The 27,230-nt window shown below is 42.3% G+C and overlaps 1 protein-coding gene across 2 annotated transcripts in view; it reads left to right on the top strand.

Moving 5' to 3' along the window:
- CDH13 (cadherin 13) overlaps positions 1 to 27,230 on the top strand; it is a 981,031-nt gene that overhangs the window by 340,425 nt on the left and 613,376 nt on the right. For both annotated transcript variants that reach the window (XM_043898157.1, XM_043898156.1), the window contains one exon: positions 22,101 to 22,309. In XM_043898157.1, coding sequence (XP_043754092.1) covers positions 22,101 to 22,309 — 209 coding nt within the window. The remainder of the gene's footprint in view (positions 1 to 22,100; positions 22,310 to 27,230) is intronic.

Here is a 27,230-nt window from a genome sequence, read left to right on the forward strand (position 1 = left end):
CTCTTGATTGAAAAGATACATGCCCCAGTGGTCATAGCCAAGACATGGAAGCAACCTAAATGTCCATCAACAGATGAATGGATAAAGAAGATGTGGTATATATATATATATATATATATATATATCTTACAATGGATTATTAGTTGGCCATAAAAGGGAATGAAATAATGCCATTTGCAGCAACATAGATGGGCATAGAGATTATCATACTAAGTGAAGTAAGTCAGAGAAAGACAAATACCATATGATATAACTTACCTGTGGAATCTAAAATATGGTACAAATGAATTTATTTACAAAACAAAAACAGACTCACGGGCATAAAAAGTAAACTTATGGTTACCAGAGGGGAAGGAGAGGAGGGATATGTTAAGAGTATAGGATGGACAGGTGCACACTACCACATACGAAATAGATAAACCACAAGGACGTACTTACTGTGTGACACAAGGAACTGCATTCAATGTCTTCTAACAAAACCTATAATGGAAAAGCATTGGAAAGGAAGACCACATTGTGTGGGCCAAAAAGTTCATTTGGGTTTTCCTATAACATTGCATGGCAAAGCCCAAACAAACCCTTTGGCCAACCCAACAGATATATACATATGCATGTATGACCAAATCACTTTGCTGTTACATACTTGAAATTAACACAATATTGTAATTCAGCTTTACTTCAATAAAAAGGAAGAAAAGGATGTGTGTTGGGAAGAACTCTGAATTAACAACACTCATATCAGTTCAAACCTGGGCACCCACGTTAATTAAGGAATTGGCTAATAGCTATAATAAAGATGCTCCAGCCTTATCCAAACTTCAAAAAGGGCAACAGGGAGGAAAAGGAGAAGAAAAACATCGTTTTGTTTTTTTTTTAAAGGACATTGGTTACAAGTTGTCTTCTCACTTCACTTTATTCTCCCTGCACAAGAGCTGAGTCACATGACCACACTCAGCTGCAAAGAGCTGCGGGAAGTGTAGTTTCTAGTCAAGTAGCTATGTGCCAAAGAAAACCCAGAGAATACTGATAAGATTCCATTACTACAGGAAGACACACAGTTTCTGGCAAAGCCAAATGAATGAAATAATGCCATTTGCAGCAACGTGAATGGACCTAGAGATGATCATACTAAGCAAAGTATGTCAGACAGAGAAAGACTCCACCCTTCACTTCACAGTAATTTGCTTTGCTGTCTCTACTTAAATATTAGGTCAGAAGAAGGGAGATGTTCTATACTTTAGCCTGTAAACTCTAGGGCCCAACCCGTTCTCACTCTTTCTCCCTCTTCAAATCTCATTTCTTTCCAGTTCCTTACATTCTGCTACACACAGACACACTAAAGCAGTTCTAAAGTCCTTAGCCGCAGGCTAGAGAACCACCCCACCCCCTCCCCACCACATAGCTCAGTGTCTCTCACAAATTGAGCTGGCTACTCTGACCAACAGCCTCAGGCCTTCACCTGTCAGAATTCCAGGTAGAGCACTGAACAATGCTTTCCTGTATGAACGACAAAGACAAAGGAGGATCTCCAATTACCTATGTGTTCACCTCCTCTTCCACCCAGATACACAGACCTCTTCTCACAGCGTAGTTTGTTTCAGCAGCAATGTTGAATTCTCATCACAGCTTATGCTCACATTCTCACCAGGGGCATCTTAATTGGTTCTCTATCTCAGACAGGAGGGCTTGGCTTCTGTGGATTTTGCTTTGTTTTGATTTGGTTTGTTTCTCTTTAAAATATTTGCAGTGGATTCAGCATCTTTAAAATAATGCCTGCCAGGGCATTTACAAGGCCTGACAAAAATAGCAAGTTGCAGGGTCAGCCTCATCCACAGTGGTACAAAATGAATAGCAGACAGTGAAAATTTTGGATGAAAACATGACCTCCACTACATTATTCAGAACATCCTCTCACTAGCATTTGGTGTTTGTTTGTTGTTCTTTTTAATGAGACAAAAGTCCTTAATTTTCAATTCACAGTATAATGTAGAATCATTTTGAAATGTACTCAGTCCAGGATCAGCATTGCATTTTATGTGCTTGGGGTCAGTAGCTTAAGATGGCTGGTATTTTGCATGCACTGTGCTGAACTCAAGTATCATTTAACATGACGCTCTACAGTAACTGTCATCTTCTGGATGCTAAGTGGGGGTACTTCCAAGTCTGAACCACATCTTTAATTAAAAAGAGACTTAATGTAATAGTTAATTACCATAAAGGAACTTGTTGTCATGTTAGGTGTATGTTTTAGACCCAAGTAATAATTTTTCATTAATACAGAAAGAGAAAAAAATGCGATCTGAGGTGGCTTCTCCCTGATGCACAAGAAAACAAAATTCAGACACATCTCATAAACAGTTTTGACTGACACGACTTACTTTTCCCCAAGGCAGTTCCTTTGTGAAAAACGCCAAAGCCTATCTTTCTGAGCAAATCAAAGGCTAGGCCTGGGAAAGATGCAGGGAGGGGAGGCTCAGGGAAGGCTGGCCTAGCTCTTCACTGCTTGGTGAGACTTTGATGACACCACTCGCTGCCACTTGATTTGCTCAGTCTTTGTTAACAGACCAAAACTGAATGAGGGTTATTCACTTCTGTAGTCCCCGGTTTGCTTCTGATAGTGTCTAATCAAGAAACTAAGTGAAGTGAGGCGTAACTCCAGAGTTTGAGGGGAGTCAGGAGCCATTACTGGTGTTTACAAAGTGGGTCTTTTCAAAATGATGGCAATTTTATTTTCAGAAGCTGGTTTCACCCCAGTATGATGTTTGAGTGAGTTGGAGTAGAATTAACTACAGTTCCTAAGAGTTAGTCAAAACAGAATGATCTGATTTTGCATTAAAATGCTGCGCCTGTCCCACTTTCTCCAGATTTGAGTGACTTAGGTTCCAGTGATAGCAAATAATGTTTACTGACCCTTTATGCTAGCCACCACAGAGACTGATCTGTGAAATCTCTCCTACTTAATCTTAGGCTCACTCTAGTCCCATGAGTTCATGCACCAACATGCAACCTGTTTCACAGATGAGCAAACTACAGTTCAAGAGTGTGGCATAGCTTGTCTATGATTCTATGACTTGCCAAGTTCTGAACTCTGATTCTTTAAACTATATTCCTGCCCTGAGAAACTTTCCGAAAAGCAAAAATAAAAGAAGAAATCTGGTGAGGAAATGTCTTAAAATTATTATACATCTAACTTTTTCTTTTTTCCATATCCATACCTGGCCAAAAAATGACAACAGAAGGTCATCTTATGTTTGTCCTTTTTTCCATTTGGTTACCTGCCTATTTACTTTGCTACTTTTATTCATCATTAAGTAATTGGTAGATGATAATAGCTAAGTAAAGGAATGAAAATGAAGGGAATTAATCAATTCATTGATTGATTCACCATGTATTGATCCATCATGTGCCAGGCACTGTTACCGGCTCTTAAGATACCCTGAGTTTGCATTCTTGAGAAAGAGGAAGACAGTAAGCAGTATAAGTAATGAAAATGTATGATGAGTAATTTTGATAATGGAAAGTGCTAAGGACAAAAAAGCAAAGAAATGTCGAGGCAGGAAGTATTTAAATGTGAAACGGGAAAGCCCCATGACAAAGGTGGCATTTGAGTAGACACCTAAAAGAAGTTAGGAAATGAGGAAAGGAGCTGTGGATACGCAGGGGAAGAGCACCGCAGGTGGCGGGTATAACAGATGCAGAGGTCCTGGGGCCAGAGCACGCCTGGGGACTTGAGAAAGAGTGGGAAGGCCAGTGAGGCTGGAGTGACGGAAGGCAAAAGGAAGACATGAGGCATGGCATGAACTACGTGATGTAGGGTGTTTATGTTAGAGTAGGGGCTGCACTTTGACCCTAAATTTTGAGTCGAAGGGTGACGTAAACATCAAACTGTGTCTGGGCCTTTCTTTGCTGTGTTGAGACCACTGGGGGTGGAAGTGAGTGGAGGGGAGACTGGGAGACCAGTGTAGGAGCTACTGCAATCGCCTGGGCAGGAAGAGGACGCCCCCTCCTTTCTTTCGACTTCATAGATTTGGGTTTTCATATCTATCTCATTCAGAACGATGAGTCACTGAATGACAGTTAATTAGGCCCTTTGATATTAGCATCCATTATATTGCATTTTCTGAGAGAGACCTATCTCCTTTGGGAGACAGTGTTGCAGAAAAACAACCCTCTCAATTTAGGCAGAGTGGATCAATAAGAGCTGTTTTTCATTTGCTTAGATTTTGATGTTTATTAAAAAAGAAGGGCTGTGTACCAACTGTAGTTAAGTCTGTTATTTTAATAAAATTACACATGCAAGTATTTTAGGTGCTTTCCCATGTAACAGATGCTTTCATTTCTCAAGATAATTCTAGACAATAAACATCATTATTCCCATTTTACAGATCAGCATATTGAGTGTCAGAGATTCTGTACAAAATCTTGTACAGCTGGGGAGGGAGGACTCTTCACATCTGTGCATTCCAGCTCCCAAGCCAATATTTTCTCTGTGTATGTAATGGATATTTGTATTTTTTAATTAAGTATCCAGGAGTGCATATTTAATACTGGCTAATGTGTTTCTAATCGAATCACTGAGTCATGTAACTGTTCAGTCATCTGGAAGATGATCTTTGCCGAGGGTTGTCACTCTTGAGTATCAACCAGACTCTTCTGAAAGCCGTGTACACATGTAGATCACTGGGCTCTGTCCCCAGAGCCTCTGATTTAGTCTTAGATGGAGACCAAGAACTGCATTTCTAACAAGCTCCTCAATGGTGCCGATGCTGCTGATCCTGGGACCATACTCTGAGAATCCCTAGTCTATGCCAATCCTATCATTTCTGCAATGAGCAAATTGAAGAGGGGAGGTAATACTATTCTTGTCAGAAAACTCCCCCTTCTGCCTGAATTGACTCTGCAAGAACTGAACTACAGAGATATATAACTAACTCTCAGAAATGGAAATTTAGAGTTTGGTGTGTTGGCTTCTTTGCTTATTTTAATTCAAGAGTAGAAACCATAGGATGTCTTTGTTCTCACATTTTCTCCTAATTTATTATCTCCTTCTGAAAATTTAATCAAGAGGAACTGCCCCCTCACACACATTCCATTTCTGCTGCCTCCCCCCCACCTGCCTTTTCACTTTGAAATTTGTGCTATGCTTTGTAGTTGCTCAGAATATTTTCAAAAACATCATCATGTGGATGGATCTGTTACAAACATGGCTGCTGAAGGCTCTAGATAGCTGCCCACACCCCTACTGAATCAAAGAGTTGCTTTTCTTTTCTTTTTTTGTTTAAAGGAATTAAAGATAATTTGTGCATTTGAGACTAGACACATCCTTTGGTGAAATCTATCAGTACATTTTTGATGTCGGTCACCAGTAGTGGTGCCTGCTTGCAGTCAGTTGTAAAAAACAACTATTTGGTTCGGTTCATCCTTCAAGGTGAAGCTCAAAGCCATTTCTTCCATGAAGCCTTCTATGGCTCAGGCTCAAACAAGACCTCTTGTTCTTTTCTCCTTCCCAGAGAACTTAGTTCCCACTTCTCCTGTATTCCCAGTTATGGAGCACTGTTACCTGATTTTAAATGGCTGACTGACTCACTGACTATCTCATTATCATTAAAGACAGGGTCTGAACTTTCTTCTGTTTTATGCATATGGGATCCACAGAATCCTTGAGACTATTTTCCTGAGCAGGTGAGAGACCGCAGAGGCAAGTAGGAAGAGGTGTGAGCTTTGCAGTTGGGCAGATTGGTTTGGAGCTCAAGTGCTTCTACACCTGTTACAGAGGCATAGCTTCACGGATTTGCCTGTCACCAGCTTCCACTTGGACTCAGTTTCCTTATTTGTAAAGTGGAGAGATAATACTAATATGACACACAGTTGTGAAAAATTAATAAGATATTGAGATAATGCATGCAAAGTCCTAACTCACTGCCTGACTCACAGAAAGAGTTGAATAAATATTAGATGTAAATGCAGTGCTCACAGACCCACTCTAACCTCTGGAGGGTTAGTTAAATGGGAATTGAGTTCCTAACTTCAACACAGTGTGAAAATCCAAACCCGCCTCCCTAACTTACACCGTTTCCTGGAGGCCTGTGTCTTCAGAGCCTGTCTTGCCTCTGGGTCCTGTGCTTTAGAGGCCACCTCATTCTTGACCAAACCAAGCAAACAATAAAACACGGCCCTGAAACAGTGTGCACAAGAAGCCCACACCATACACATCATTTATGGAGAGGCTGAATTCTACTGATGAATTGAGGATCAGGGAAGTCATCCATGATCTTCTACCACATCTCCAGCTTTCTGCTTCCTTCCCACCCCCACAATTCTGCTCCTCACGTTTTCTCACTTGATTTCCTGTTTTCTCCCAACTAACCTTTATTTATTTAGGCAGAGCTCTTTAGCAACCACTGTGTTTTCCTCACCCAAACCCAATGGGAGGCTCAATAGACCCCAGGGTCTTGCCCTTGCCCATCTTCCTCAGAGGGCTTTGGGTTGAGCTCAGCAGCTGTTTTATTCATTACAGCTATTAGGAATGTATTCAAAGTTGTTACTGGTGAAAGCATGAGCAACTCTACCTCATTTTCCCTTCATTCCTCCTGCACACTTGTTAATTATCACCAGATTTCACTTTTATACCCACTCCCTAGCCTAGAACTGTATCCTCCTTACTCAATACCCTTTAAATGAACAAAAATTCATATCTATGATACCCAGGCTTAAAAGGCATCCAATTCAAACTTATAAAATTATAGAATATGCACTGTAGCTCAAATGTGGTACTTTTCTGAGTTCACAGGGTATTTAACTACTTAAAATACACAGTAACTATCCCTTACATCACTTCAATAGAGCTACTAACTTTGTAGAGATGTTAAAGCAATTTGAGGGATTTTTGATTTCTTTCTTTTGACTCTCTACTCAAACAAATAGTGATTTGCTTCTTGCTAATGAACCAAGCACTCATCAGAGAAAGTAAAATCACTATTTCCTTACCACCTTTGGGCTGGATAATTCCCATTTCATTTTCCAGGAAGCTAAATCTTCAGATGGCTTCACTTACAGAATGAAAAAATCAGACATCTTAGTCATTTTGGGGATAATAATGATAGACTGTCTACAAGGAAAGAAACAAAAATTAATGACAAATCACATGGGAAAATGACAGATCACTTTATGTGTGTGAAACAGACCTTGAAGACAAACAGTTTTGTGTGTGAGTTTGAGCAAAAGCATGATTCTCAGCTAATTTCTTGGCTCTAAATTAAATTATTGCTTTAGAGACATAAAAAATATAGATATACACAATTCCCTTCTGCTCTTCTGGGTATATTCGTCTTTTCTATGAGTGCTTGTCTACATATTTAATGACTGCAAATAATGGATTTTAAAAGTTTATTTAAAAAGTTAAACCCCTCAGGATTCTATTTTGGATAGAAACTATCTCCCAGCAGATCTTTATTTTTGAAAATTAAAAGTAACACACAGGCATTGAGATAACATTTAGTTGAGTGTGAGTCATTTTCCTCACTCTGCTGATTGTCGTTATGGCTAATCATGCAACTGAGAGCACAAAATCCATTGCGGAAGGTTTGCTCGCCTTAGCACTCAGGTGGCTTAGTGTAGATCTCTTGAAAAATGGGGGAGAAAAATGCGACCTTGGCCTACAGCAGGGGTCAGCAAACTTTTTCAGCAAAGATCCAGAGAGTAAACATTTTAGGCTTGTGAGTCAGACAGTCTCTGTTGCAACTATTCAATCCTGCAGTTGTAGAACAAAAGCAGACATGGACAACATGTAAGCAAATAGTAGGGTTGTGTTCCAATAAAACTTTGTTTATAAAAGAAGGAGTTGACTGGAATTGGCCTTCTGGCCGTAAGTTTCTGATTCCTGGTTTAGAGGGACATGCAGCCGTAAGATGACCTATAAGCTCTTTGCTTCTCTCAGTCGATTTTAGAGATTTATGTCATATATCAGTATGAATTCATTCAGTATTCATATGTCAGTATATCAGTATGAATTCATCTCATGGATTCAACATCTCTATTGGGCATGCTCTAGAAAGTCTGCAGTGCGCCTTTCTCTATACAGGTGCCCCCCTCCCCAAAAAAAACAAACCAACCAAGGCAATGAGGCCCATCTGCTGGGGTCATCATAGCATTTCCCTTTCACACGTTCTATACACACCCCAAACCCTGGGTCACAAAGTGGGATTAAGGGTTTCACTAAGAGCCCCGAGGCTCCCTCTATCCATCAGCAGAGGAGAGGAACAGGAGAGCAGAAATAACATCGAAAGCTCCAATCCACCTTTCAAAGTTCGGTGCCAGTGTGGCATCTGGTATAGGAACCATCTGACAGGTCATCCATCGAAGACTGATTCATTTGGAAAAAACTGACTGAGTGCCTACCATTTTTCAGGTTCTGTGCTAGTACACACTAGAGACACAAAAGTCACTAGGTTGCTAAAGCCCTTGACAATGTGAAGGTTTTATTCTGGTTGGGGTTGGGGGAGCGATATAAGAGGAAACCGGGAAGAAGGGGCCTGAACCGAGTTTTCTCTTTGAACGTGAGACTCTGGTAGGCAGCTGTGTAGTAGGAGGAAGAAACATCAGCCGCAGCCTTGCAAACGTGTGTTCATTCCACAAAACACATGTGCCTAGGCTCTGCAGAGCAGTGAAGGTAGAATGGCAAGCAAGACATAGTTGCCTCAAGAAGCTCACCGTCTAGTAGAGAGAAAAACAAAGAAACAAGAGATAACAATTTAAATTCCTAAGTATTGGTGCACACTGTGAGATTTGCAGGAGAGGAAATTAAAATGGCCAGTAGTATGAGACCAAGCCTAACATCACTATTCATCGGAAAAATGCAAATTAACACTATACTTTTTTGCAACTCTCAAATTGGCAAAAAATATCATATTATCTACTGTTAGTGTGAGGAAAGAGAACTCTATTACATGTTGGATTAGAGTCCAAGGCCATAAAATCTTTCTGGTGGATGATTTGTCAAAGTCTAACTAAAGTTTAAATGGGCATTTCATTTGAATCAGCAGTTTCTAAGATGGGTCTCAACTGTAGGAAAAAAATGCTTGCACATATACACAAAAAGTCAGGCCTAAAGGTGTTTATTACCAACTGGTTAGTAATTATGAAACAGAAAATATCCATGTCCAGCAACAGGAGACTGCTTTAATGATAGCGTATTCATATTAAGCGGTATTATCTAGTCATGAAAAAGAATGAAATACTTCTATATGGGCTGACATAAAAAGTTTGTAATAGATGTATGAGCGGAACTACTGTAGCATGTCTGTGTGTGTATAGCTTGTTAATCTGGTAGAATATACATCAATTTGTGTGGCTGATGGGACAATAAGGGATGGAAAGGAGGGTAAATGGGTTCATTTCCCTTTTCACTCCAGTGAAATTAAAAATGTTGTCTTGTATTTGGAAATGGCCATTAAAATACTATGTGTTGGAGGATGGGTGCACAGTAAGTTCAACCTTGATTCTCTAAGAGGCTGCAGTTCAGTAATCTATAGAATAACCAAATCTACACCCCTGGAGTTCCTTGCTTATTCTGAACACTTCTTCAAAATGGAAAGAAGTCATTCCTTTCTGTCTGGTATTTTCCCAGGATATGTCAAGTCCTATTCGTAAGTGATCGTATCAGAAAATCAGCATAATTCAAAGGTCCTTTCTTCGCAGTGTTTGCAGTAAGTTTCCAGCATCTTAGCATTTAAGTGGTTTCAGATTACATCCTTTTAAACATCTGTGATTCATTATCGTAAATATCACAGTTGTGTGGGACCAGATGCTTCAGCTTGCAGCGCATATACATAAAGAAAAAGCATGAGCAATACATCTCGGAACCTGAGACTTGCCGTGGGTAGGTGCAAAAAGAACACTTCCAGACACACAGGGCCTTCTGTAATCACAGTAATGTACTTGAGATCCCCTATAAGAATCCTTCAATTGCAAAAGTTGCCACTTTTGATGGAAAGCTGTGATTTACATTTGGCTCCTGCACTTCCCCTGATAATTCAGGTAGGGTGGAAAGCCTTCAGCTGTGCTAGCTTTCACTTCTTAAGGAAATGAATGTGGGCCATTGTTGTCAAGAAAAGAAATCACAGGAAAACGGGGTACCTCTAACAAGTGATGAGATACTCTTGGCAGGCCGCTTCCTACAGTCCCATGAGGCTAAAGCTAGAGACGATGCCATATGGCATCAGGGATGCAATAAAAATCTCTTGGCAACTGGAGGATGAATAGGCATGACCTAGAGGGCTGATCATTTCCTTGCTTACATCAGAAACCCATATATGTATGCAATAATTAATTGTGCTTCATGTATTGTAAGCCAGATCACTTTATTTTAATTTCCTGATAAGGTCTTGTCAACTAGACAGAACCAATTTGTAATCACAGCTGGTGAGCATCTCACCCACTGCAATTAGGGAGGAGGTGAGTGAATTAATTGGTTACAACCACAGAGAGTCCACTAATGTTTCTGACTGCCAACTTTTACCAGGGTTGGTGCAGAGCATAGCCAGAGAGATGGAGATGAAGCTGTAGGAAGCTCCCAGGTTAGGTCACCAAAGCCTAGGTCAGGAGAAAATTGGGAAGGGGCAAAAGTAAGTGTTTGGCACTGTGTTACAGTTTGATTGGCATCCCTTCTGGTTATTAAGTCACCAACCTCTCAATACCTCAGGCAGACCTTTTGGGAAGGGTACTCACTCTTGCCTCAGGCAACAAACACTTGAGCCCCAGACACTACTCTGCAGGTAGCAGGAGGACATCTCTGCATGGAGACACTCTAGGTATGCACAGGGCCTGCAGCATGGGGTCCTCATGCCTCAGGACTTTGCATACACAGGAGGCCCATCCACACACTGGCTGCAGACCATCTATGAGTCTTAACGAAAATCAAACCATTCTGAAGATCATGGATCAAACTTCCATGCTATTTTCCCCTCCCCCATGTTGTCTTGTCTCCTGTAGTCTGGGGATTCGTGATGAATCTGTAGTAGAATAGCAGAGCATTGGTCTGCAGAAAGTCCAAATCTCTAAAGTTCTTTGATAAAAGTTATAGACAGATCAATGGTAGCAAATTCCACATGTATTTTCTTTCATCCTTTAAAGAAATCATACTAATAAAAGCACTTGAATACTGTTAGATGTTTTGGGGCTGCATAAAGATCTGGCTGGGTCCCCTTCATGTATTTTCCTAAACCTTTTTCAGAGTTCAAGTATTCCCTGAGCTTTGATCTATAGGGTCTTCTGGTTTCTGCTATATGGGTTTTCCTCCTGATGGATTTAATCATTGGCTTCAACATTCTACTCACCTCTATCATTGATACCTCTTTCACCTTTAGGCAGATCAACTTCCTGTTAACCCATGGGCTCCTAAACTACAGAATAGACTTCTAACATTTACTTTGAATTTCACCATCCTGGAATGATCCCACCTCTTCCCTCAAGACCTGAGACAGGACTCTAGAGCAGATATAAAGAGCAGAGCTCCAGCTTTGCTACTTAACGCTGTGTGGCCCACAGAAGTTTTCTTAATCTCTCTGAGTCTTAGTTTTCTCATCTATAAAACACTACCTTCATGGGACTGTTAGAGAACTGAAAGAAATATTTATCAAGTATCTAGCTGTAAATGGTAACTGTTAGAGAAGGTAGACATCAACCATGAAAAATCAGCATTATGGGTTTGTAGAATGTCTTGAAGATCTAGGGAAATGCATTGGTGATTCCCAATGCACACTGATAGTGAATCAAAACTCTTTAACCCTTGATGCCACAGCCGTTTCTGTTCACTGAACTAGTGTGAACTAGAGGGAATGATGACATTCACGTGGCATTCTCAACTAGGTCATAAACCAAAGTCTGACATTTTATGAATTCTTGATACCCAGTCAGTTTGTCCATTTTTGTGCATTTGTTTGTCCAATTTTGTGTGGATTGGAAGGCTAACCCAATAAAGATTGATTTGTTATATTTTATGTGAAAAATTCCTCTCTTTAATTACTAGCTTTTGGAGAATTTTTCAAATACAGTAAGTAGTCAAAGGACGCAGAGCGGTGCAGTGAGAAGCCTGGAGTGTGGTGGAACTAGGTTTGAACTCAGTTTGAACTCTATCACTAACCTTTGCGCCATAGGCAACCCGACCTCTCCAAGTGGCCTGCATTTCCTGTCCTGTAAAATAGTTGAAATATCACATGATTGGGGTGGGGAGCGCCACTGATTGAATATCTATTATGTTCCCCGTGCTCTGTTAAGGCTTGGTGGTTAGTTTCTCCTCTCTCAGAACCTCCCTGCTTCCTCTTCCAGGTTGTTTGTTTGTTTGTTTATATTATTTATATATATTATTTATTTTTGGCTGTGCTGGTTCTTGATTGCTGCACGGGCTTTTCTCTAGTCGAGGCAAGCAGGGGTTACTTTCTAATTGCAGTCTTCTCATTGCAGTGGCTTCTCTTATTGCAGAGCATGGACTGAAGGGCGCGCAGGCTTCAGTAGCTGCAGCACATGGGCGCAATAGTTGTGGCTCCTGGGCTCTAGAGCACAGTGGCAGGAGTTCTGGCGCACAGTTGGTTGCTCCGCAGCATGTGGAATCTTCCCAGGTCAGGGATCAAACCCATTTCCTGCACTGGCAGGCAGATTCTCTACCACTGAGCCACCAGGGGGTCCTTCTTCCAGGTTTGAACACTTATAGATCAGTGTTTACTGAGTGCTATTTCAGATTACAGACTATGGACTCTTTATAGACTATCTTTTCTCTTCATGATAGCATTTTGAAATCTAGTTCAGGATTTTAAATCAGTAGCTGATTCAATACACATTCCCTGAAGACTCTTATTTTGTCTGTTTATTCATCTTAGACATTTTAATTTATTTCTAAGGTCAGGTTACCACTGCTACTCTCCCACCTGCCTTCATCTCCAAATCATCCCCTCATCCCTTCTAAAACCCAAGAGCTTCTTTGGGAACCCAGAAAGAAAATAGCTGATCATCCTGCTTCAGTTCTAAAGAAGAGAGTGAGTCAAAACTGAAGAACCTTTAGGTCTATGATGCTTAGTTAGTTCTGCTAACTTGATGGTAGCCATCGTTATAATTAGATCTTCAGACTTTCATAGCCAATTAAAAAATTGGCTCACAAGATTTGCATACTTTTACTATTTAGTTTATGGATTAGGATAATATTTACCTTTAAAAGTTATAATTCATCCCTTCAAATGCTCCTAATGTGTAGCTGTATTCTTTAATTTTGTTGGGACTTAAGGCCAAAACATTGTCTAGAAAAACACATCCAATTTATAATAAAATATAGAAAAAACATACAGAAATTCGCTTTCTAAGCAATTTGCAGAGAGTACAGCTCTTCAGTAAGATGAGATATACTTATTGATAACCCCTTATCTTGGGTGTTTCTGGTAATTATAAACTTGTTCATTGGCTGACTTTTTCTTACTGTAAGAAATAATGTATTATATGAAGAGATGATCTGTTTGCCTCTAAGATCTACCCTGTGGTGGTATTTGGCCTTTTGACACAATGAAGAAATGGGACACCTGTCCTTCAAAAGGGCAGCCCTCCAAATGATACTGTGGTCCAACCTTCTGGACTCTGAATATCTGGAAGACAGATAATCCACCTTATTTGTCTTAATGTTGGCATTTATCCCTTTCTACCTACTGTCTTTCATACTATAAGTGGTCAAATGATGCTTTTAATGGGTTAATGGATGGATATATAGTGATTTAGAATAATAGACTTTCCCAGCTGTAAGAGACAGCATCTGATGCTAGAATCTCTTCCAAAACATTCCTGCTCAATATTCATTTAAGTGCTACTTGAAAGTATCCAATGATCAGCAGATTATTTCACTCAGAAATAACTGGACCTTCCAAATGGTACCCTGAATTTCTTCAGGCTTTTCTAGTATTTGGACAATAAAAAGATCATGCAAATATTAATATTTGCACTGCAGTGATGTATAGCTCCCACCTGCACAATTGTAGGATCCCAACCCACCTTCCTTCCTTGGCTTTTATTCTGCTTAGTTCTAGAAGACCCCAGAGCAATGTATGTGGTCCCCCTTCTTAAAGGTTCCTTCCTCCACATGTATGCCATCTCATGGAGTATGGGGGTGCTTGGGAAATCACAGGACTGCCAGAGCATCACACAATCAGGATCTGAATCTCAATATAGGCCTAGTCAAGACATTCTGCCTCATGTCTCCAGACAGCTCCAAGAGCAAGACCAAATACAAGTTATAGTGGAGCAAATCTCTTTTCTCATTAACTTACCCTATAGACACTCAGAAAGGGAGACATGTGTGCACATAATTGCTAGGTAAATCAAAAACTAAGGACTAAGTAAGAACCATGGACTAGTAATATGAAAACAGAGGGAGTCAGTGACCTGAGACTTGGTGATTCACAAAGTTGCTGAATCAGTGATTTCTGTTTCATTGAGTGGGTGGCTTTCCATTGACTTACTCAAATCTTCAGGTGAATTTGGGCCATCCTCAATTTTGTTTGAGGAATTTAAAATTGCTTTGCTGCCAAATGGCAGTTCTGTTATTTAACAACAAACGGATTGAGTATGTACTGTGTTAGTCACTGTGCCATATAAATTCCATTCTGAGATACAAATTCATAGTGATTATAACCACCACAGAATTGAAAATGCATAACATTTTTTTCCCCCAGAAAACAACTTGCTGTGTTTTAAAAAAAAAAATCAGTAGCAAGAGGAAAATGTAAGACCCTGGCAGAAAAGACTATCCAGAGCTAGCAGCTCAATTTTTAATGGTTGGCACAGGAAATCCCCTGAAAGCAGATGTGGGCTCTGTAAACCCCTTAAGGGTTTACATGGCAAAAAATAGGTTTTGCTGAATATCACTTGATGGAATCATTCATTATGATGTCTTTGGCTGACATGATAGAATAGAAACTCTATTATATCAAACTTGGGATTGACACATGAGATGTATAAGACCAGTTTATGTGCATTCTGCACCTATCAAATCTACAAAGCCTCTGGAAGTGAAATCCACTGCTAGGATAATCAGTCATGGTTAGGAACATGCCCAGAACCTTACAGAAGCTCTGTGGATGTCAATGCTGACTCCAGGCCAAACATGGAACACAGGATATGGTTCCGTGCATTCAGGAATCAAGAGGGTAGACGGAATGAAGGCTGGAGAATGTATTATCAGTCAAGGATCTGTCCCAGTGTGGGTGGCACTGAACATATGTTAATGAAACCTTGATTGACTAGAAGCTTTGGGTAATGAGGGTGTTCTGAGAAACCAAAGGAATTGTTTTCTGTTTCTCTCACTTGCGAATCCATAGAGCCTCTGGACTAAAGTCCTTTGAGTTCTTTCAAAGGAATTTGGACCCCAGTGGGATACTGAAGATGCGAAAAGCAATTAAATGATGTGCTGTATCCTGGGGAGAGTCCATCTGATGTTTCTGAACTAAGTGCTATTTCAGTTGTTAGAAAGGCATGGCTTTCCATGCCCTAGCAAAGATTCTGCAGATCAACCAATATGCAGGTCCTTCATGCAAAATGGAGCAATTGAATTGTTTGACTAATTGAGCTATGAGTATGTGGATAGATGGTACAGTCTTAAGAGAGAGAGTAAGCAATGTACAATCTACTTTTTTTTTTTTAAACCAGCATACTGCTGAAATAAAGCCATGCTCTTCTGTGTGCAAGCATAGGTTGCTAGAAGTAAATCCAGGCATGTCTGACTCTGGGAGGAACACAGCTCCCAAGATGACTGACCCCACACTACTACTGGTCATCACACATCCTCACACATGTGTACAAGCAGAGTCTGGCCACCAACTCTGAGAGGCCTGAAACTTATGTGTAGACCAGTTTGCAAGTCTCCACAAAATGTGAATAATGTATTTAGGACCATTTACCCATGTCAGATGTGAGTGCATGGATCACAGACTCACCCCAGAACACTTACAAGAATAGCACAAATTCCATATGTAGTCTGTACCTATCTACATGAGTAGGACTGCTCTATATTTTGCAGATAAATTTAAATCTATCTACATTTTTATATTTTCCTGGGATCATAATATAGCTTAATTTGCTTCCTCACGCATTTCTAGATGGTAAGAAATCTATGCCTTTTCTATCTCTGAGAACCATGTTCAAAAGAAAGAAATAGAAAAACATAAAATCAGGGTCAGGAAGATTAAGCCCCTTAATTCACGTACCATACTTCCCATTTCAGTTGCGGTTTTGTCTCCTAGCTAAAGTTTGTCTCTTCGTGACATTTGCATTAAGCCCAGAGGACATTTTGAGTGGAAACACGCTGAAAGCATAATTGAAACGCTGAGTGGTGCCATTCATCTAATTTGCATTTTTCCCCCAGGTGGGGAGTTTTCACTTCCCCCTTTCTTCTCCTGGGGTGTTCACAGATTATCACAAAGAATGATGTTGCACAATTGATTCCAATAAATCCCCATGTACAGTGTATTATAGGTATAATTTTTTTCCCCAGTAGCTATTTTAAATGCCATAGTGATAAACTGTGTAAAGAAGTTCTTTGTAGGTGCAGAATAGCACAGATAGCTTCTTTTTCCCCTCAGATAGAGGTTTTCAATATTTGTTCACAAGTTTAATTGTTTATTATAATTTTTCCTTTCAATTATCCTCATGGTGTTATTCTGAGCTTAGGAGGTTGTCTATATAGAAACATCTATTTTTTACAAAGCAGACATAAACTATTCCATTTCATCCTTAATATGTTCTTTGAACTCTGCACCCTGAAGCACGCACTGGCTTAGTCTCTGAGAATCACTGACATCTTGATTGTATTGACAAGGTTCATAATGTAAGACAATGATGCAGGGCTGGTGCTATCAATTGTGCCCTTTAATAGGAAATTTAAGGTGAGATTACAGTCAGTGGGGAAGTAGGGTCTCTTTCCTTCAGGAGGAAGAAGAAACAAAGAGTGTGGTAACCTGTTTTTCTTTTGATTAAGTATTAAATTGTGATTGTTGGTTTGGTCTAGATTGTGACTTCTCTAAGGTTTATGTCTTTCTCAAGACATAACCTCATTATTTATGTTATATATATTCTTATGTTATATATAATATATTATTTTACATAATATATTATATTATTATTGTTAGGTAGTGAGAATAGGAAACAGGAGTCCAGAATGGCAGCCTGCGAAAATAGAACAAAGGAAGGTCCAAGGACTGGAGTGAGGACCTCAGGTAGAACAAATAGCACTCCTGGCTAGCCCAGTTTACATAGGGCAGGCCCAGGTGGGGAACAAAACATATAAAAGGAGGAGCCAAAGGCCTGGGGGGGTCTCCATCCCACGCACGCACATGTCCTCTCTCTCTTTCTCTCTCTCTCTCTTCTCTTCACATCTTTGGGTCGGCATGCCCTCCCGTCTCGAGGATGTATTTTCCTGTTATTTTCTAAATAAAACTGAGCTGTAATACAGAGCTGTTACACTGATCTGTCCAAGACCTGAGAGCTATAACATGGTCTGTCTGAGAGCTGTGACACGCCAAGGGCTTTAACGTCCGTCGCTTCAAATTTTTGTTGAGACAGAACCAAGGAGAATACACTCACCTGACATTATAATATATATAATATATTATATATACATTATATATATTATATTGTTATAAATATTATTTCAAATATTAGAAGCCTTCCTAGATTATATCAGATAATCATATTGGATTCATTTAGGATTTTCCATAAAATGTTACAGGAAAAGCATGAGCAAACTTTTCAGCCAACCCAATATAATTATATCAGAGCCTTGCTAGATTACAAACCTGAGTTTGGTGGACCTAAGCATGAATTTGTTTAAATGAGATGAATTTAGCCCAAGCCAGCATTTCTGGAGCATGGAACACACATCATTAGTACATACAAGGACTACTATACGTTTTTACTTGCCTCCTTAAATTTAATATTTTTAGAAAAATACGTTTGGTACATTGATCATGTACTATAAAGATCATCTTTAAATAATTGTATAAATAAAAATGTGAGTCAATTAAAAGAAAAATATTAAGGGAATAACAGATCAGGTATGAAAGCATGGCTAGATCGTGAATCTGGAAGCTGAGTGATTGAAGGAAGGAACACTTTCGCTTAGGCAGATGACCTAGACTAACTGGCCTTGACCTCATTCATACTCTCTTAAGTCTCAGTTTCCAGAGGGAAAAACTAGTATTCACCCCAGTTAGATAATGTGAGGATTCATTGCAATCACGAATGTAAAATTTTCAGCAGAGTGTCGTTCTTTTAGGAAAAAAGAATACGTTAGACAACTTTGTGGAGTCTGCTGTGAGCAGACACTGTAATTTCACTCCTTTGAAGTTATTTTCCCTTCATGATCTCTCAAGTGAGATAGGTAGAGCTTTGCCAAGAAAAGTGGGAGGCTCCAAAGATTGGCAAGGTTGGATCAGAATCATCTGCCTCATTGCTTTAGCCTCAGCAGAAATATCTGTAGTAACCATCTCCATGGTAACCGCATGGGCCAGAGCACGGGTACCTGACTGGACAGAGGCAGAAGGACCCAGGAGGCAGTCAGAATACCAGCTAGAAGAAGGAAGCTGTGTAGAAAAGGAAAGGGAACTCCATCAATGCTCAGAATTATAAGAAAATTGATGATAACAATTCTTATTCATGGAGCATTGTAATAGAGAACTGCCACCGGCCAAAACCCCTAGCACTCTCATGGCGGTTGCTGCCTGCCATAACCCCCAACCCCTTACCAGGAAAGATTACCACAGACCCTTAAACAGTCACTCAGCCATTGGTCGGTGCAGCAATGGGCTCCTCCCCCCAGCGAGCAACTGTCACTGAGTGACCGTTAGTAGTCCTGCTCAGCCATTGGTCGGCACCACAGTGGGCTCCTCCCCCACACAAGCGGCCATTAGTAGGACATTCAGCCTCAGAGTGGTGGTCCTCAGGTGGAGAGCGAGGTAAGAGGCAGACCTGGGCTGGCTCAGTGGGTGAGTTGGGGACCCAGGGAACAAGCTGGGGACTGTGTCCTGTGGGGCTCCAGAGTCCTCACGAAGGCCGCCCACTGGCCAGGTCCAGGCCTTGAGGTGGTGATGACACTCTCCCCCATCCCCGCCTCAGTGACCTACTGGCGGTGGCCATTTCCAGGACTGGCCCCCACTGGGCAGCCTGAGGAGCCTGAGGCCAGTTGGGTCCTGGGCACCTGGCTCCCTCAGCAATGGTGGCTCGGCAGGTCTAGGGACCTGGCCCTGAGGGAACCGCCAGTTGAGATCTGCCTCTTCAGCCAGGCCTGGGTGCTGGCAGGAAGACCCAGACTGGGTGCTGGGCAAACACTCTGGGGCAGGGTAACCAGTGCCTGCAGGGACCCCCTCCTCTCAGCCAGGCCTGGACCTCTGAGGGTGAAAATTGTGCTGAGGGACCTGGCCCTCAGGTCAGAGAATAGAGAATAGAGAATAGAATTATCAGAACAGAGAATAGCATTTGTTTGGTGGGAGTTTAGAGGAATGTTGTCACCTGACCCCGACCTGACGGTTCAAGAACAAAGGATCTGACACCAAGAAGTTTGCAACAACTATCCACGCCCCTTCCTCACCTTTCCTATAAAAGGGCTTTGCGGAGAGCTTTTGGGCAGTTTGGGGTTTTTAAGGCATGACCCACCTGTCTCCTTGCAGGGCCCTGCAGGAAACCTTTCTCTGTTCCACACTGATATTTTGGTACTGTTCGGCCTCACAATACCAAGGCCAATACCAAGGTATGGTATTGTCAGGCACACAAATTTGCATTTCAGTAATAGCACCAGGGTCTGTCTGAAGTGCTTTAAGTGTTATTATCTTGTTTAATGCTTATCATAAAAATTGTAGTACCTATGAGGGGAGGTACTGTTATTTGTTCTGTTACTGAGTCCAAGCTCACTCTACTCAGCACATGACAGGTCAGTAAGTCTACAGACAGGGTGTTCAGGCAAAGAATACAACTTTATTCAGAAAGCCTGCATACAGAAGATGACAGACTAATGTCTCAAAATAAAACCATCTTGTCTGGGTCTGGATGCCAGGTTCTTCTATAGAATGGGGGATTGGGGGACTGAGAAAGCAAACTAAAAAGGTGTATATTTTGCATGTATCTCCTGGAATGGCAAGCCTGGGGAAGAGATGTGCTAATTTCTTCCTTCCTATAGCCATCCACAGATAGACAAGGTCCTACACAAAAGCATTTTGGTTTAACATTCAGGCAGAGGGTCAGGGTTCCCCATGGCAGGCCATTATGTATGGACAGTATCCTTTTAGTGAATGAAAGCAACAAGAAGCAAAGGTTAAAGTAAAAGAAATGGAGCCATAATTGGCTTTTCCCTGTAACAATTCCACTTTATAGATGAAGACATTGAGGTTCAAGGGACCAGTCATTTGCCCACAATCTCAGGGCTGCTACAAATGAGCCAGGATTGGAAAGGGGCTTAGATACCTACTCTTAAAACTGTCCCTTCACAGGGCATGGTGGGAATAACAGTTCCTGGCATGCTAGGTCCCCAACCCTGTCTCGCTGCCAGGAATCGCTGGGAAATGTGGAAACCTGGCATCTTGACAAGCAAGCCATTGTCCAAGGTCCTAGTGCTTGACCCTGGCTACATTAGATTCATTGGGAAATCTTAAAGAGATGCCAGTGCCTGGACCCCAGTCCTGCTCTGTCAGAACCTCGGTTGGGAGTTGGGGCAGGTATTGCTTTTTTTTTTTTTTTTTTAAATTCTCTAGACTATTCTCATAGCCTTGAAAAATGCACCCAGTCTAAAGCACTCATTCCTGGACTGGTAAAAGGTGTCTAAAATATACAAGACCCAATCATGCAACCCTAGTTACTTGATACCACAAGTTGGGAAGAGAGCAGGGATATATTGAGGGCCTACTATGTGCCTGGTCCTAAATGCAGGTCTGTCTCTCAGGATGTCCTCACCTGGTACCTCTGATGACCTGGAGGGGTTGGTGAGAGGCCTGAGGGGGTCAGGATGGGGCATCAGCTCTTCTCCCTCTCATTAACCCGTTTCTGGGAAATGGATATGCTGACAGCTTGAACTGTAGATCCAGACTGATCAGCCTGAGAACAGGTGTCTGTCTTTTCTGGATGTGTGGTCTTGAGCATGTTGGTCAGTCTCTCCAAGGCTCAGTCTTTCTTCCCACAGTATGGAAATGATGTGTGTAGATTATGCATTCTCAGCAGGGCTCTATGTCACCAAAGGGATGACACGGGTTCTTGGGAGACAGACGTACTTTGTGTGTGTAGAGTACAGATATACATGCAGTAAATAAACAGATATACAATAGATCTATGACACTGACAATGCATGAGAGTGGTGACAATTAGGCAACAATATCTAAAAACACTTCTGGGTTGGGGGAGATAATAAAAATAAACCTGGGAGATGCTGCTGTAACTTAGAGTGGTTGTGAGACTGAAATGAGAGACTGAATGTAAAGTCCTTAAATGCTAAGTCATAACTGTTCTTTGTCAAAACTTCATTCAACACTCACATACAGATCCCAACCATACTTAGCAGCTATGCACAGCTTTATAGGGATTCTGAGGGAAGAAAAGGTACCGCCCCTGACTTCACCAAAGAGCTAAGTGAAGGTTGAGCACGGGAGGCTAAATGCTGTCATGAATGGTTGTACATAGAGCCTGGGGAACTAAGGGGAGGCCGTGGCTGAGTCCTTCATTTCCTACCTGTCTCCACTGCTGGGCTCAACCTAGATGAGAGGTGACAAGGGGCCTTCCGTCTCAGCTCCTAGCCTTGTCTGCAATATCTTCTGCTCCCAGTATGGAAGCAGGGAAGAGGCTGTCTTTGTGCATTAAAAGGCTTAGCACCTGCCTGGGATAGGGCAGGTGATTAAGGAAGTCTTCACTGAGTGGAGTCCTTCACATAGTCAAAGCCACGAGGCCATGAGAGGGTGCTGTGGGTGAGGGGCAGCACTCGTGGATCTGGGGTGCAGAGTGGTTAAGTCACATGTAATGGTCAAAGACAGCTGCAGCGTTACACTTCCCAGCCGACTCACACTCCTGTTTCTGTTCATTTGTTTTGTTTTTGCCAGTGACCTTCAGTGACTGCAGGGGGAATGACAAGCTGCACTATGAGGTCTCAAGCCCTTACTTCAGGGTGCACAGTGATGGCCGCTTAGTCGCCCTGAGAAACATAACTGCGGTGGGCAAGACTCTGTTCATCCACGCCCGGACTCCCCATGCAGAAGACATGGCAGAACTCGTAATTGTTGGAGGGAAAGACATCCAGGGCTCCTTGCAGGTAATGTAACCACTTAGGATAAGTTGGTCCAAGGAAGGACACTGAGATTTGTGTGTCTTATGTGGAAAATGGGTCTTTGGCTTATTATTGGTCAAGAGTCTTTTTGTTGTTTGCAAATGATAGAAACCTAAGTCAAAAAAGAACAAAAAACAGCATGGCTAGGGGAACTGACTGGGTCATGTGACAGAGACCTCAGGGACAGCTTTGCCTGCTAGCATGGCTGTGCATCCATGCCCAAATGATGACTTTAGCTTTGGTCTTTCTCCATCTGTGGTTCCACTTTGCTTCCACTGACTTCGCTTGTAGATAGCCACAGCCCTTCCTGCTTTCTGGTGTGGTCTCAGCAGCCTCACATCATCTTCCCAGTCTGAAGTCATCTCAAAGAGCATCTCTTCCTATACAGCCACCCCAAGCTTGAAATCAAGTCTCACTGGCTCTCCTCAGAGCATGCTCCCATCCCTGATTCAGTTTCTATGACAATTGGATCCTGACGCTCTAGTTGGCTAAGCCTGAGGCACATGCCTTGCCCTGAAATCAGGATGAGTTCAGCCCCACCTAAAATATACGGACTGGGAGTGAAAGAGTTAGGTACTCAAACTAGGATGCTATCATCTAAGAAAGGGCAATGGAGGTTGTGCAGGTGAGAACCACAGTCGCACGCTAGAGTTGTATGTGAGGCACCCGTGGCGTATGGTGCTGCTCCCTTCCCATGCACCGGTGTCCATTCCCTTCTACATGCACCTGTATGAAGATCTCTGCCCCTGCGCACATGTGACTTTAGGAATGCCACAAACTGCTCTTCAGCCTTCCTGATTGTGTCATCCCAGGACATTTGGTAATATGAATTTGCTTACTTCTCCTTCACTAGGAGCTCAGAGACTCTGTGGCTTTCTCAATTACAGAAAGGGAAGACACACAGCAAGACCCTGGCAAAATAATTACAATAATAATGGTGTGTCCCCAGCTTGGTGCGACTGGACTAGCCTTTTCTCCTACCTGCTGCTGGCCTGCTCTTACCCACTTTATCAAAGCCTGTGATTCCCACTGCTTTTCTCCATCTGTCACACTCCCCATAACCCTGTTTCATCTGCTAATTTTGTTCAGTGGTGGAGTGAACACCAATCCCACCGTTGGGGAGCAGAGACAGTACAAATGGCATCGTGAGTACTGCTGTCCTGCCTATGCTGTCTGTGTGACCTTGAAAGTGTCACGTCGCTTCCTTATCTGCAGATAAGCAGGGTTAAACCGTCTGCAATGGTAAAGAAGTGGCATGTGCGCTGCCCTACTCCACCACCATGTACGTTGCAGATATTGCCAATCACCCTGCTTGACCCGAGTATCTCTCCCAAGACAGTGCTTCTGAAAGCTACTATCCATTGATCACTTAGAGATGTTTCTAGGGCTGGAGTATATTTGCTGTCCCTGCACTGGAAAAACTCCATAGTTCCTCTTCGTATCTGTGAATCTGTGAGTTAAGCGTAGGTAGAAAGCTAAACCTGAATCCACAGTGCGCCACTGATGTTCTCAAAAGAAAACAGGATCTTGGTGAACACATACCAGTGTGGAAACCCACTGGCACCACAAAAGAGAGTTTATCTCTCACTTAACCATGGTCATTTTCACAGCAGCTCACTAACTCGTGATATAAATGACTTCCACATGCCTAGCCACACACCTGCCAGGATGTGCAGTACAAGATGCTTCTTGGGAACAAGTAAATGGTACAGAGATCCACAGAAGGGGGTTTTGCATGTGGGATAGAATGAAGTTAGATGAACATTGTTCATTGTGATTGACAGAAAAGACAGTGTCATAGTATTTAGCTCCAAGCAGAGCAGACGGGATTTGAGACATTTCCTAGGACAAAACTTTACCGTGCTGGGCTTGGAGTCCTGGCATTGTTACCAAGAGACTCAGCCATGAAGAGCTGGTCACTTGAGTCCCAAAAAGAGCCCCTTCTAGAAGCCCAGCTCCTTGGAGCCCTGGCCATCTCCTATTTGTCTCTGTCTGAACATACTGCCCACAAAGCTTGCTTGCTCTTGTTTGCTTCTTGTAAAGTATGGGGGAGGCTGTTGTGCCATTCAGTTTGCCCAACTCCAGCAGAACAGGTATTTATCTCCCACCTCCAGTCATTTTATGAGATTTGAAAATGGGCCTTGTGAAGTTGCCCAGATGTGTCCATAATAGAAAGGTCCAAAAAAAAAAAGAAAAAGAAAAACAAAAGAGGGAAGGCTAGGAAAATAAAATAGCTAGCCAGAGAATCCCTCTAAGGAAAGCACACTCCTTAATAGATACCCAGTTAGTATTTTTGAAGCCCTACTGTGTGTGGTGCAGCAGGCCAGCTAGAGAAGGAAAGCAATGAGTACAAGAGTAAGCCCAGCTCCTGCCTGGGGAGAGAAAGTGACCATGTATGTTGATTAAGCACCAATATGGAGGCGATGGTGATGGCTGCTCTGTGCTTTTACAGAAGGGGGAGGAGGGCTGGTGAGGACAGCCAGCGCTTACTTGGTGCTCACTGCATGCTGAGTGCTGCCCTCAAGGGCCACAGATGCTGATCCGTCTAATCCCCCCACCACCTCTGAGGCCCATGCTACTGTCCTCATTTTACAGACTGGGGTAACGGAGGCACAAAGAGATGAGTGAGAATTTGTACTGCTTAGCGGGACTCTCATGAGTGTATGCGTCTCAGGGTCTGCTCTAATGTGCCATTTCTAACACTCCCAAGCTCCCTGTGAGGCTGCTAATGGCACCCCCTCCCCACAGATGTGAGAACTTGGCCAATATGCCCTTGATTGCAGATGGCAGAAACAAGATTGAAACTCTGGCCTCTCCACCTATTCATTCCCTCTGCCATTCTTCTTGCCAGCAAACTGCGCCACCTGGGTGGCTTCCCATTGGTCCAAGGATGAGGGCATGAATTAGGGCACTATAGTGGCAATGAGGGGAAGACAACCAATGGAAGGTGTGGTTTGAAGGAAAACAGAGCCAAGAACCAGCATCCCAATGAGTCCAGTTGTCTAGCTTAGGAGGACAGAGATGGAGTGCACCAGTCAGGGGAGGAGTGGTTGGGAAAGGTGAATAGTCCAGCTTGGATGTGTTGAGTTGGCAGCTCCTGGGTACATTTGGATAGGGACAGGGTTGGATCTCCAGGTAACACCTGGGGGGAAAACAGCATAGTAGTAGGGCTTTGACTTTGGTGTCAGACTTAAGTGAGTTCAAATTTCTCCTCCATCACTTAATGTTCACATGACTTTGGGCAAGCCACTCACTTCTCTGAACCTCCACATTCTCATCTGTGAAGCAGGGATAAATAAGAATAGTCTCAATCGCAGGAGCACTCCATTGGGCACAGCACCAGATAGCAGGTGACATGTCCCATCAGTGGCATTATTTTAGAACCTCTTGAGAAAGGATAAGGAATTGTGGGCAAAACATCCTTGCTGAGGCCATGACACAGAAACCAGAGATTAGGGGCAGAAGGAGAAAGTGAGGCCAAAGAGAGAAACAAGGGCATTGGGGCACCCAGCCCAACCAAGACAGGAGAGACGTCACAGTGGCTGGCTTCACATCATTGCATCAGGGAAGGACGGATTCTCTAAGACAAATACAACCCCACTGAAGCCCAGTTCAGCTGCAGTAACTGAGCCCAACAGTTCCTTAATAAAAGAATGTAAGAATGTGCTTCTCTCATCCTACCTGCTTCCTGTGATCCTGTTTCACAGGAAAGCCTATAGCCCAAATCTGTGAAGTCTGATTGTTAATTATGGTTTAGTCATAGATGCTCAAGCTATTGCTGCATTGTTAACGGATTGCCCAGAAGCTGGTGCCTTCCTGACCTGTGTAAGATCATCTTAGATCTGTGTGGGTGGAGGAGCAGTTTCATTTTGACAGCCACAGGGGACAGTTAAGGAGGGGGCTGAGATAACCATATGTGCACAAAGGTGTTTCCTAGCCCATGGAATGTGACCATGAACTTGATTCACAAGAGTACGTCTGGATGGAACTGTAGCTTGTCCACACCAAATCCGTTGTTGCTTGCTGCCTAGCAGTGGAGAACATGAAGACAGCAGAGTGTTTGCTTCCATTTACTTATTAATTAGTTCGTTATTTTTACCTTGAACATAGAGCTCCAAGGGTTTACATGGAAAAACTGTGTGTTTCATTCCTTTTGCATCTTGGATGGAGTTGTCTTTATGGACTGTGTAAATGGGACTCATCAACCTCATTTACGTGTTTCAAGTCTGGGAGGAAAATGCCACTTATTTATTTATGTATTTCTAATTTAAGAATTTGTAGCTTCCACAACTGTAGATTATGGCACTGAATTCTGACATCAATTAAAAACTCAATAAAGTCAGGCTGGGGAACTTCACAGAGCTTGTAGGAATTTATTTTGAATTAAGTTTGGGAGCTAAAGAGACTGTACCTACCAACTTCATCTTAAAAAGTGGGTTTCATGCTCTAAGCATCTGTAGAATTTAGATTCCTGTGACCCAGACAGCTGGATCTCATGAGCAAAGCAGGGAACATGCTTGTAACAGATGGTAGAGTTGTGGGGGCCACAGACTACAGGCTTAAATCAGGCTTCCCTGCCCCCAGCCTGGGGTATCAATGCAAATCTAATTAGATTACACTCTGGCTTGATGGTCTGTTACTTCCCATCAGGGTATCTGGCCTATGTGATGAATTCTGAAGCCTTTATATATGTGTGGAAAATGTCCTTTACAGTCTAGCCTGATCTCTACAGCCTTCCTGCAGGTTAGATTCCTTTTCATTTTTAAGTGGCTTGACCTGCTGAAATGTTACTTCCTCTAAGAGCACTCCCTGGTACCAAAGGAAGGTGTCCTCTGCTAGTCTCATTTCTAGCACCTGTTCTCTTCCTTCCTGGCCTTCTTCTCCATTGCTAACTAAACGTTTGCTT

The sequence above is a fragment of the Cervus elaphus genome, chromosome 4, assembly GCF_910594005.1.
Source record: "Cervus elaphus chromosome 4, mCerEla1.1, whole genome shotgun sequence".
NCBI classification, from domain to species: domain Eukaryota; kingdom Metazoa; phylum Chordata; class Mammalia; order Artiodactyla; family Cervidae; genus Cervus; species Cervus elaphus.